General features: G+C 41.3%; 1 protein-coding gene across 1 annotated transcript; it reads left to right on the top strand.

Moving 5' to 3' along the window:
- The first annotated feature begins 11,864 nt into the window (after positions 1-11,864).
- LOC115675009 (uncharacterized) lies at positions 11,865-13,287 on the top strand. The gene is made up of 2 exons (XM_030597577.2): positions 11,865-12,064; positions 12,215-13,287. Exons 1-2 carry the CDS (start codon positions 12,011-12,013, stop codon positions 12,923-12,925), a joined length of 765 nt encoding a protein of 254 aa, XP_030453437.1. The 5' UTR covers positions 11,865-12,010; the 3' UTR covers positions 12,926-13,287.
- The last annotated feature ends 556 nt before the right edge of the window (positions 13,288-13,843 follow it).

Raw genomic sequence — 13,843 nt, 5'->3', positions numbered from 1 at the left:
GTTCATAATACCCCCTTTGATGAAATAAGCCATTCATTTCAAGCCTACCCGAACCTACGTTACAACCCTTACTGAAGTCTCTTCAGAATAGGGCACTTGAGTTAACGTAGAGTTTTAAATGCTTATAAATGTTGCTCGAAGAAGTGCGAGCAAGATTTTTCTATCTCATTTTTGCAGCATTCCTGACTTGTAAACTCGGAGCAGCTGGTGATATCAATTCTTTCAATAACCTCGACTCGAAGAGTCCCTTTTGCTAAGCCATTGACCAAACCCACGTTTTAGTCCTTATAAAGACCTCTCAGATTGGTCAAGTCATACTGATTTTGAGAATATCCGAACCCTTGTCAAGCACGATGAAGAGAGTTTGAGTGATTCTTATACCCGCATCAAAGGTCGGGTCAAAAGCCTTTCATTGAGAGTGAGTAGAAAGTCCTTTCTGATTAAAGGTCTCTCATTTAATGTGATCAAATTGTCAAAAGGACGAAATGGTTGTTCTTATTGATAAATTCCCCAAGAAAGCTTGGTAATGCAAGCGAGATTCATGAATTATGTTTTCTCGCCCCGCGCATGTGTTGTTTTAGCCTTTTCTCAGGTAAAAACAGGTGCAATGCAATTGGCTTTGCCATTTTTATAACACAAGAAGAAATCAGGTACGTCTACTCATTATTCTTCATTGTTTCTCTTTTCCCAGAATGTGAGACATGATCTCTTTCATATGTTCGCCAAGTGGAACAGGTGACATATCATTTGGTGTTGCCAAGTGCAGTACGCGGCACACCCCATTTTATGTTCGCCCAGTAGGACAGGCAGCATAATATCTCATTTGGTGTTGCTAAGTGGAGTACGCGGCACACCCCATTTCATGTTTGCCCAGTAGTACAGACAACATAATTTCTCATTTGGTGTTGCTAAGTGGAGTACGCGGCACACCCCATTTCATGTTCATCCAATGGAAGAGGTGACATGATCCTTTTCGTGATTGCCCAGTGGTATGGGCAACACATCCCATTCTTTCTTTATATCATGCGTTATTTCGCATCTGTAGGAAACTACAGGTAACAGATAGGCAATCCAGTACCTCGAGAACCTTACTTCCAGTGGACCAGAAGTTTGGAGATCGAGGGAAGTCAAAGCATTATAAAGCTTTCCCTTACTTGGACGCTTTTTGTGCGATCCGTATGTAAGGCTCTTTCACCGCTCTACACGTAGTGAGAAGCCTTAGCATACGTTCTTTATTGTTTGCATATCATGCATCATTGCATTAAAAAAAAATCATCATTCATCATTTTGCATAGTTTAAATTTAGGTCTCAGTTTTTTAGCGAAACCTTTGCGAGCCTCCACTCAAAGAGGGGCAGCTGTTGATACCTAAATTTCGGCGCATCATTTAGTGATTAATTGCATAGAAAATTAGGGATTAAATTTTAATCCATGAACAAAAATATTACAAATCGCATAGCATAAAGTTTAGGTCCATATAGATTAACTGCATTTCGCATCGGATCGGCGGTGGTAAGCGAGCTTAAAATTCATCACGTAAATCGAGCTCGGGCACCGAACGAGATTCGGCTCACTTGGAAAGCATGGGCCGAAAATCACACACAAAAGGGCTTGGTTGTCTTAATTTGAGCTTAAATTAGCCTATTATGCTTAATTAAAGAAAAGCCCAAATTAATTCAGCCCATTTAGAATTAAATTAAAGCCTAAACCTAAGCCCATTAGGACTAGAAAGCCCGGCTAATTGACCTAGATTTACATTATAAATATATATTTATGTCTCATAATCAAGGAGGGAGCTCTCATAATTTTTCAGATCGGATTTTTAGAGAGACATACGAGAGAATTTTGAGAAGAGTGAGAGAGAGAGAAAGAGAAGGAGACCGCCCGCCGCGCCGCACTGCGCGCCTGTCGCGCCACCGCCTGCAGCACTACGCCGGAACTGCTCCTCCCCTCAGCCGCTGTGTGCCACCGCCGCGCGCCGCTGCCTCCTGCTGCACGCTTCCATCTCTCGCCGTGTGTCACCGCCGCTGCACTCCTGCCTGCCGCTGCCTCGTCGCACACCACCGCCGCGTCGGTGCCACCGCTCGCCAGCCGGAGCCGCCTGCACCGCCGTTAGCCCACCGCCTGTGCTGCCGCTGTTCGCTGCACAGCCGCCGGAGAGTCGCCCGTCCCCGCCTATTGGCCGCTGCCCGGAGACGCCCGCCGCGCCGCCGTTCCCGTCGTGTCACCGTCGCTAGCCGCCACTGTTCCCAACGTCACGCCGCCGCTCCCGACGCACCGCCGATCCGCAATCCCGATCCACTACAGATTCAAATTAGGAAAGAAATCTGCAAATCAGGTAATTATCATATCCCGATTTGATTCGAATATTTGGTTGCCTAATTTGTGCTTATTGATATCTAATTTTGCATATTTGGATAATAAGCATTATTTCAATTAGGATTTTATTTCCTTTTTTTTGAAATCTTGGATATCTATTACTTTTCAAATTTGGATAGAATTTAGAATTTTCAAAATCTTTTGAATATATCCAAGATATTTAAGATATCTAATTTTTTTCAAGATATGATTGATTAGGAAAATTTCCTAATCCGCAACCGCACACGTGAAAATAAATTTATCTATCAGGCTTTAGATAGAGTTATTTCCATAGCGGGTATTTCGAATTTTAGGATCGATCTGTCAGGTTTCAGATCGAAACTTAATTCGAAAGATTTAGCGGTTATATTTTTTTACTTGATTTTAATTTCGAATTTTGATAAAAAAAAATGACAAAAGATTACTCTAGAATAGGTTAATTTCTTTAGTTTAAAATTGCATGTATAGATAATTGGCATTTTTAATTCCGAATTTCATTAAAGAAAAAATACAAAAAAAATAATATGCCCGTCATTAGAAATAGATCACGTCGTCGCATGACATATAGTTTGCATGTTAGGTTGCATTAATCACATGTCAATTTTTGCACGTCATTACATATAGGTTAGCTTTCATTTAAATAAATAAAAAATCAAAAAAGAAAATTTCTGCACGTTTGAACTCTAAGTTAGGATTTATCAAAATTGTCCAATTGAGTATTTCTTTTGAAATTGGTACCGAAAGGGCGTTAGGGAATCTAGCGTAACCAAGTCCCCGAATTTATAATTTCTGGTTCGCAGAAATAAAATAGTACTCCCGCTATTTTATTTAGATTTCTAATCAACCTACCTTAAATGATTAGTGGCGACTCCCATTGAAAATATTTGCATGCTCACAATTGGACCTAAGTTGCGATTTGGTAGAGTTTGGGAGAACTCGAGCTAGGTTAGTTAATTTAATTGATCTAGTAATCCATTAGCCTAAGATCGAAAACCCGATTTTTTTAGGTCGCGACAAGGGTTTACAAGGCCCGCCCGGTTGGAAGTGAATTTGGAAAGGCTCAGACGAGAACGCTTCCTTCTCGGGTCCAACGTGCCAAATATGGATAATTTAAGCAACTTATCGATCATGGATGGGCTTGAATAAAGGGGTGAACTTAGAACGTGATCCAAACATTTCCTGTGATGCAACATCATGATCTGATATCACACGACACCTCAAGGTTATGCTCTGAATTTTCTGTGTCTTTTTCGGCGACCTTGGTGCCACCAAAACTAGAGTGGACTGAACTCTCCAACTACCAGTCGGAACCGCGTTTTTTTTGAGTTGTTTTCAATTTGGAGCAAATCAAAGAGCAGTAGCCCTCCTTACCAAAAAAAAAAAAAGAGCAGCAGCCCATGTTCCCGTAGCTGTTGAATTCCTAATTCCGAGAACATTCAGTGGCCGCCGCATGCCACGTGAATGGCTAGCGACTCGCAAGACAAATCGACAGAAGGGCTTGACGGCTCTCGCTCTTCATCTACATCGCTTGTCCATTTATTTTTCGCGTCGTTTATCGCTTTCTCTTTCACGGCGATCTATGTCATAACTCAACGTAAAAGAAGGAGCGCTATAATGAAAGGGATTTTCAAAACATATCTCATATTCTCTTAGGTTTGATGTTGTACATAAGCCAAGCCATGGCTACTGAATCGGGAATATCTTATGCAACGGCTATGTCACATCTCAGCGCACAAGAGTTTGGAAATGTCAAATTCACAAGCAGAGAGACCTTCTCATTTGATAGCGGCACATGACCGCCTTCATCGAAAAAGCAATTGGCTTGCTTCTTCGCATCGGACCGTACACAATTCTTTCACGAAATACTTTCTATTACGCAACGATAATAGTCCTAAAATTCGAGAGACTAAATCACCAAAGGTGACCATCACCACTTGTCAAGATATGATTTTTTTCTCCCTCATTTCAATTATCAAGTGGAATTCTAACTACCAACGAATTGAAATTAGCCTTCACCGCGTGGGTCCATCAGCATTCTTTTGTTTTTAAAGTGATGAATATGCCACCACCCACAATCAATCAATCCATCAATCATTGTAACAAACCTCGGTTGAAGGATGAGATAGAGCCCCCCCGTCCTTACGCGAATATGAACAGATTTTACCATTCAGAGTCGGAAAAAGGAAAATTCGGTGCTTCGACTTGAAAAAAATCACGAAGAAAAAGTTTCAATCATAACTCGTCGACATATCTAATTGGACCTATCTCGACTTGAAATTGAAGTCAATCCCCCGAGATTTTCACCGAATGTCAATACATATTAGGAGATAGTCATCAATCAACTATTGGTTCTAATATCCAGTAATCCGGATGTATAGGAGAAATCCGATACCTCAATTTAGTGAGATTGCCAAGAGAAAATCCAAGTGACAGGCTAAAAAGGCTACCATAAATAAACTATCATCTCTGACGCTCATTTGTTCAGATGTATAAAAGGAGTTCAATAACTCAATTTAGAAAATCCAAGTGAAAGCCAAACAAGGATGTGAAACGTTTTTGCTTGATTCATTCTCTAAGACGTCGCACATCAACTAAGACTCCACTCATAGGACGGCGAGCTTAAATTTATCCTGCATGTTCTGATTTGAAAAAAAGAACGAGACTAGTGGAAAAAAGATCCGTCTTCAACTTTTTCATTAAGAACGCTTTCAGATTCCGGGATGAAGGGGGGAAAAAACTCAATCTATCATCATTAGGAATACCATGACAATGCCCCTAGATGTTTGAAATTGAAGTGGGTAAAATGTGCAATTGTACTTGAATCCTTTATGCAGAGTATGAGATCTTAAAGACTAGTGGGCGATGAGTAGGTTCATTGAAATTTCAGCAGAATACAGAGTATCAGGTCTAAAAACTAAAGAACGTAAAATATACTTAGGGAAAAGATCGAAAAGGAAACGACTTTAATTACAGTTTTTTTCAGCAGAGTTCTGGCAGTTCTCACGAGCTCTGAGATCATGCCTTTCACTTCCGATTTCACCCATCATTTTCATCACCTATGAGAGAGAGGTGATCCTTAATTTCCTCAATAGTTGAATTTCGATTAATATATGCTTTGTTGTCGCTTTCGATGCCAGCGTAAGTTGTCAATCCTTTTCACCCTTGGCATCATTATACATGCATCTTCATGTACCCAAAAGTGAATCAATGTTCATGACAAGATCTCACATGAAACAAACTTAGATCTTGATCCTGCGTTTTGGAACCTCGACGATTGAGGTGGAGAAACGGGTCCGATGCATTGTAATCTATTCGAGTTGAAGTGATATGTGAGTCGAGATCTATGCGGGGTCGACTCGAAATCTAGATATGCCGAGAGAGTTCACGAGCAACTCTCTGGCAATTCGTGAAAGAAACCCGTCTCTACTTCTCTCGTGGTAATGTCATGAACACTTAAATTTGATAGGTAACCCACCGCTTAGGATTCAAAAGATGGAAACATCATTAGCCTGAGGCAGGAAACTGACGAGTGACAACCCACCTATAAAAGGAGGCTAACGAGAGACCCACTTGATTCCCTTTGATTTCCTTTCTATTTGAGATGGTCCTCACGCGTATTAAGCAAAGAGTTGGCATCCATTTGCTTCTCGATTAGGTACCATCCGACAGACAATTGCAACTGATGGAGACTTTTTGGCACTGTTATTGGGGTCTAATCATCCCCCATCAATTTGATTTAGATTTGAATCAGATCTAATAGATGGGAGCAGCATATGCGATGAGTGATTAAACTTTGGATTTTGGACCAAATTTAGAGGTGGGAAGGTTTCTCTTTTCGTGGCAACATGCCACACTAACTGTCTAGTAAAAAGGAAATCGATTAGAATGTCATGGCTCGTTGGCGGTCTTTAGCAAGCATATATTTCTTCTTCTTCTTCTTCTTCTTTTAAAGTATTGCATTCATTGCATGTATCCTAGACCTAAGTCCAATTCACTGATCTAGTCAAAATACAAGTCATTCAGATTAAGACAAAAATTTCAACCATTTTTATCAACTCCGTTAACGATAGAATATTATTCTTGCTAGAGGTGGCCATGCCTAGGCCAAGGCTGGATATGGCCATCCGGTCGAGCTTAATATGTTGTCCAACGTCGTGCATGATAAAAAAAAATCATATGTAAATTAGTTGAATCAGGCTAGACATTCCGACTAAATAGCCTTGCCAGATTCAATTGGCTCGGGAAGGCCTTGGTAGGCTCGTGGACCACAAGATCCACGATCAGGTCTAATTCTTGCTATTTAATGATGTTACCCTTTAGCTGAGAAGGTTCTTTTTCCCTTTGTTATGTTTGGTAAGGAGTTATATACTGTCTACCTTCTAGTGACAATTTTTCTCCTATCATTAAGAAAATGTCTCTACCATTGTGGCAATTGATTTAGCATAGCCACCTACTATTAGCTTCGTTGGGATGTGCAACAAAAGTCCAATATCATCTTGAGAAGATTACCAAGAGAAAGCCAAATTTCGAACACACCACACTATCAATTCCAATTAGACACGCCTTCATTCAAAACCACTCTACCATGTCGATGCTCTAATGTAGGACTTCTTTTGTGTAATACTCTCATAGAAACACCTTAGCAAATCTCCTCCCCATTTGTAAGCCTACGGTATCAAGTCTCTCATTTCTTTAATCTAGTTATCTAATGATGAAACACATAGCCCATGAACGCATTGCTACACCATAACCGTTGCCTTCACCCATGGTCATCTTCCGCCGAACCATGACCCAACAATCCTTATAATCTAAGAGAGTCTTCCTTGAAATATCCAATTACAATAGGACCCACCAATCAACCATCAACTCTAATACCAATTGTTGAGAGCGCACAACAGAAACTCGATACATTTTACTTGGGAAGATCACCAAGAATAAACCCAAGTCCAAACTCATCAACATATCTAGTTGGACCCATCTTCACCAAAAAGCTTAAGTCAGTGAGTTATGTGCCAACTAGAATATATTAACTGCTATAAACCACATCAATTATTCGATGTGGGACTTTTTCTAGCATAACCCACACATGCATGTCAACAATCTCTCCCTCACGCATGAGTTCAATGTTAGGTTTACTCCCCATTAATTCAAATATCATTCAGCATCGATTTATCTCAACGTGAATCTCCAACGCCCACTTTAACCCTAGTCTCTTTCTCCGGACCGAACCATGAACGCTGCCATCGAGACCGTATTACTACATTACAACGGCCACCTGCCCGGAAACCGCATTGGTCATTAGATTTATTCCTTGAGATATTCACCAAATACCAATGCATATTGGGAGTGGGCCACCAATCAACCATCAGCTCTAATGTCATTGTTTGGTAGTCTTGGACCTTTCTCACCTTAAAAGCTAGCTAAAAAAGGTGAGGCTTTCCCTTACACTTATAGACCGACCACCAGCCCATTCGATAATCCTAACAATCTCCCCTTCACACATTGGGTTTTTAGGTCAGAACTGTAACAACCCTTTCTGAGTGACTCTTGGATCCGGACTTGATAGTAACCTGGGCTCACACATGATTTGTGCAAAAGGATTCCAGACCCAATCGAGGCGTTTTCTTCATGGAGACGTGAGTGTTTCAAGTTGTGGGTTTTACAACTAATGAGTTGTTTATTTGTAAACACTTTGAACTTTGGTGTAATCTAGGTATGGGAAACGCTCAAGTATACGAGCGAATTATAACTTTGATTCTTCGATTATAGTTAATTATTTGCTACTGGCTTTTCCCATGGTTGTAGGTATTGATACTCGGATCGAACCATGTAAATCTTTTGTATCTTTTATCATTCCTCGTTTATTTCTCTAGTTCTTTCACATTAATTTAATTGCAAAATCCTGATTAGCTTCCATGTTAATATTTTAACACCCAATTGTTGGAATGAACACCGCCAAAAGTCCAATCATCATTCAAAAGAAATTATCAGGAGGAAGTCCAAGTTCGAAACATATCCGTTCGGACGTACTTTCCCCCGCATGCTCTGACCCGCGAGTTAAATGCGAAATTACTTATTTTAACTACTCGATACCATTACCTATACGCTTTCGCCCTATACCTCGACGCGTGTGCCTCAACAAGCTGTTTTCTCCTTAGAGGGAGAAGGGCAGCAAGGACCCGACACTGAAGAATGTTGTGTCAAACTAGTATAAGAAGAAGACCGCTACCTAATAATTGTTCCCGTAAGGCGTGTTCCAGGCAACACCGACTAGCGCGCAAGAGAAGTCTTGCCCTTCTCACTGTACTAGTCTTGAATGAGTCAAACATCGAAACCCCTCTCTCTCTCTCTCTCTCTCTCTCTCTCTCTCTCTCTCTCTCTCTCTCTCATTTTTCCTCTTGAAGGAAGACTTTCTTGTGGCGCAAGATGGGTTTTGTGGGGGCTCCACGACCCTTCTTTGGGCAAATACTGCTGAAAAAGTGGCGTCACCGGCTCCTTTCTTTGACTGAATTCAGAAAACCCTTCATTGACCTGCATTAGAAGGAGATAGAGGGAATTTCGGAAAGATCAGCATCCGCTCACATTGGTTTCTTCGATTCGTTAGTTCTAGTCTATTGCTGAGAAATGGACAGCACATGTCCTAGCTCCTCCATTGTCAACAAATGAATGCCACGAAGATGGTGATTACTTCTCTCGATTTTCTCTTTTGGTCCCTCTTGAACTTTCTCATATCGATTCGATGGTTGGAAAAAGTTGGGCAACGACATGCGAGGAAGAGATGGAGGGCTAAATATAAATTTATTGGCTTTCTAGAGGATAGGTTATTAAATTGTAATAGACATAAGCCTTGGCCCCCTCTATGGAACATGATGTTATTAGGATTAAATACTAAACAATATGACAATCTCTACAACGTGGGGTACTCGTTGACGTGTGATAATTGCGTGAACAGTCATTATATGCTTAAATTAGTTTCCATAGACACTTACTCTATCCTTGTAATATTTCTATTGTGGTCACTCACTTTCTGAATATATTATAAAGATGTTATAAAGTTCAATGCGTTTGGTGAATGGAATCAACCCAATTGCAAACTATATCAAATTGCAATGACCGCAAATGGAATTTAGCCTTATGAGATAAAGTGAAGGATGATGCTTCCTTCATCTCTCTATTTGTATCTTTCACCCTCCCTTTATCTTATTATTAAGATTTTCCCCCTAATCAATCTCGGCAATAATTGGAATTCATAACATGCTTAATCGATTGTTTTTATGAAATCATGCAAGATATAATCGAAATTATCATGGGGAAAAGTACCAAAAAAAAAGTCATAAACCTATTGCATTAGTACTAATTCAGTCTTAAACCTTACAATTGAACCAATTTAGTCATAAACATTTTCACATTGGTACCAATTGGATCCACCCGGCCAATTTAGGCTGGAAATTTCTGACGTGAATGTTAGAATTCTTACGTGACACAGCCGATACTGAAATGGACATTTTTAATAATATTTTGAATTTTTTAATAATTTTTTTTATGTTTTTTCTTTTCTTTTTCTTATTATTTTCTTTCTTTCTTTCTTTTTCCTTCATTTTGGCCAGCGAGGGTCGGCTGCGGGCCAAGGTCACAGCCTTGGCCCAGGCCCTCACTAGTTCCGGGTGAGGGTCGCCTCGCCTAGAGCCGGCAGGGCCATGAAGGCCTTAGGCAAGGGCCTTTCTAGCCTCGCTCATAGTCGATGAAGGCTTGTTGGCCCTCGCCAGTCAAAATGAAGAAGGAAAAAAAAGAAAAAAAATAGTAAAAAATAATAAAATTAAAAATTATTAAATTATTACTAAAAATATCCACGTCAGCGCCGGGCATGCCATGTAGAACGACCGACATCCACGTCAGCGACTTCCGGTCTAAATTGGCCGGATGGACTGAATCTATACCATTGTGAAATTGTTTATGACTTAATTGGTCCAATTAAAAAGTTTATGGCTAAATTAATACCAATGCAATAAGTTTAGGACTTTTTTTGTACTTTTCCAAATTATAATGCTAGGACCTGTTTATACATGATTTTGGGCTTAGGACATGATTGGTTTGTCCAGATTTACAACGAGCCTATAAAAGCAAAGTGAACCAACAACTAGTTGAACTAATCATGGCATGAAGTTCTTCTCAAAGGTGAAATATAGGCTTAAAGCATTGCATCTCATTTATTACCACGTAAAACATAATCTCAAGGAAAACAAAGCAATTATGACATGAGTGGTTTGTGATGAAGAAACCGTACGGAGCACTGATGCTGTCTATTTTGTCTAACGGAAAAGCAAGATTCCATGATAATTGCACTAGTGCCACATGGACACCCCGAAATGGAGTCTTGAAATTACTTTTGCTTCACAAAATTAAAAGAAGAAAATAATCACTTAATTCCTCAAAGAAGCCTCTTTCTTGTGGCAGAGATCATGAGGTATCTAATCTTGGGTGATAGTGGAACCTATAAATAATGGTTTTCATCCCTATGTCCAAAGGATATATTACTTGCACGCTAAGCATATAATAAGTTCGATTAGTCCACGACGACAAAGCATTTAGTGCCCTTGGTCTGGACAAAGACTCAAACTTCCACAAATGTGAAGACCCAATGTTGATAGGAGGATGAGGAGGAGTTTTTGCATTTCTCGACGTTCCCAATCATATTCAAGATTACGACGACGACACATACTCCGATCGATCTGTCAAAATGACTTTGAAAGTGATGCAGTGGATTGAAAGCAAGTATTTAAATAAGCGAATCACATTTACCATTCAACGAGAGAATGAAGTGCCGGATAGAATCATAAATGTAATGGCCCCATGTGTCCTCCTTTCGTAGTTAAAACTCTTTTCTAGTGATGCCGATGTGCGGAATTCTATTCTCCTGTGGTGTGGCAGGAAGAGAATGTCCGGTCAACCCCAAGCCCTTCTCTTTTCTTTCTTTGCCCCTTTCGTTTATTTTTATCTCTAATTAGGCTGAAAATCCGGAACCATCAAAATGACGGTCCAATGTGTAAGCATGTTTATCGCTATTCTGAAAATAGAAACGGACTGGCCGGCTCAATCACTTTTGATCGTCTGAATTCTTTCTTCTAGATTAGGACCGATTTAACTCGACTTGATCGCATAACGTTTATGAACGAAGTCGGATTTTCAGTACCGACAATATTCATTGTAGCCTTGTACGGACGGCAGAGAGGAGGCGTGTGACAAGGGTAAAAGACGAGCGAAGCTCCCCCCGCTTTCATCGGTGATATTTTCTGGTATACCTGCGGCAATTCTGTGCGTAAAGACACGAGACTCCGTTCATGTCAGAGACTAAACTCTTTACATCTACATGCGACTCAGAGAGAGAGAGAGACCATTTTGGACTTTGGATTGAGACAATTTGGCCTTAGCTAGCCAGGACTTTGGCAGTTTCTGCATTCGTCCAACGCTCCTTGGAAAATAAAAAGGAGAAACAACAGATCTAGCACGAACCAGAAGCAACAGTGAGAACAACCTTTCTCTTATAAATGCCATGAGAGCACATACAACCCTCACTCAAATTCTCTCTCTCTCTCTCTCTCTCTCTCTCTCTCTCTCTCCCTCCCTAGTACTTAGGAGCACATTGAAAAAGAGACATGGACAATGAGAGGAGCTCTTTAGCCACTTGGGCTAACTACTGCCAAGGAAAGGTATGTTTGATGCTCTTTTTTCCTGTCAATGATGTTATGTTATGAAGGTTGAATGGGATTGTTGGTGCTACAATGTGAGAGTCACATCTCTAGCCCCTCTTGTGTTCCCCTGCCATCGAGGTGCTTATTCCTCTCATTATGATCATGCAGAGCATGGACGAGCTGCGACATTCTCTCGCCTGCATGACGCTGGAGCTAGAGAGCACCAAGTTAGCGGTTCAAGAAGAGCTCAAGAGGCGAGATGACCAATTGAATTGCCTCAAGGGACTGCTCGAGAAGACGATTGCCGAGAGGAACGATGCGGAGATCAAATGCCAGCGTCTCCTGCTAGAGAAGCTGCTGCTCCAACAACAGCAGCAGCAGCTAAGGGTTCCGCTCTCTGGAGTTTCGTCCATGGAAGATGAGCCGTGGAGAGTAATGGACTCCAACAATGCGTTCTCGTCATCCGATTGCGACGAGAGCATCGTCTCGTCCCCAAGCATGGACCTGGTTCATCCACCTCAAATGAAGGCAGCGCCGCCGGACATTGAGTTAGTCCCGGAAAAGCCGCTCCCCGAGAAGGGCAAGCTCTTGCAGGCAGTGATGAAAGCAGGTCCACTGCTTCAGACACTCCTCCTTGCAGGACCACTTCCCGAGTGGAAGCACCCGCCGCCGCCGCTTGCTTCATCGGACATCCCCCCAGTTACAATACCGTCACCGCCAATTCCGCCAACCCCGTCATTCTTCCTCCCAGATTCTGCTATCAACATCGGCAGCGTCATCACCGGCACAAATTGTGGTGGGGACAGTAGGAAAAGGGGACTTTGTGAGGTATCAGCTTCCTCAAGAGAAGCCAAGTACCAAAGAGTTGTCCTCAACTGACTCGCGCCACCAAAACAGTCCCTCCAATTTGACAATTGATATTTTTAATCAGCTGATTAAACTAAGACTGGTCTCGGCACTCGTTTAGAACAGAAAGGATCGGCAAGGGATTTGGGTTGATGACTGGTTTAGCATTTGTACAGATGCCCTCATCTAGAAAGGGAATTACCCAAAACTTGATTTGTTTCGGAGAAGAAAAGTAAGGGGGCTTATCGTCGAAGAATTTCAGCTTTCTTTTCTTGTTTATCCTCAATCTATTTAGCATCAACTGAAAGAAAGCTTGATGTGTCCAAGGTCATTTGCTCTTGGTACTTAAAATGTAACTCCAACACCAGATTTATGCTATACATTCTCATAAGCCAGATACGCATCAAAGAGAGTGGTGCATAGTCCAGAATAGTAGGATAGGGAGATTTATATGGTAAGAACAAGAAAACTCCAGGACCCTTTGATGTCGGGTCTGCATAAACCCATACACTGGAACCTAGTTCTATGTCTTACCTTGGCCAAGCCTGCCTCCTGACATCTGTTCGGAAAGCAATCATCGGCCTACATTTTAGGCTACCAAATATTCAATTCCGTAAGTTGTTTCCTCTATTTCATGTACTGATACTCTGAGCCATTGATCCCGTCTCTTGCCCCCAATTTTTCAGCTAAGCTAGGAGCAAATCTTGAAACCGCAGGGACTTCAGATCAAATCTATACGTAGCGTGACAATCGAAGGACTGAGCCGTAACATAGTGGTCCTATACAAGTTGAAATCGCACTATGATCCACCGGAGACCGTGCAATATAAAAATCACCTCTTACGCAGAAGATTCTTCTGCCACTACTAGTCACGTTCAAAATTGACAAAATGCACCAATAAAATTGCTGTTTCTTGTCCTTTGAACTAGCATATGAGGAGTCCGGCGAAAA

The sequence above is a fragment of the Syzygium oleosum genome, unplaced genomic scaffold (assembly GCF_021117445.2).
Source record: "Syzygium oleosum isolate NSW1041296 unplaced genomic scaffold, Sole_v2.1 Sole_v2.07, whole genome shotgun sequence".
In the NCBI taxonomy this organism is placed as follows: Eukaryota; Viridiplantae; Streptophyta; class Magnoliopsida; order Myrtales; family Myrtaceae; genus Syzygium; species Syzygium oleosum.
The sequence above is the reverse complement of the archived record's forward strand: the minus strand, read 5'-3'. Positions and strand labels throughout refer to the sequence as shown.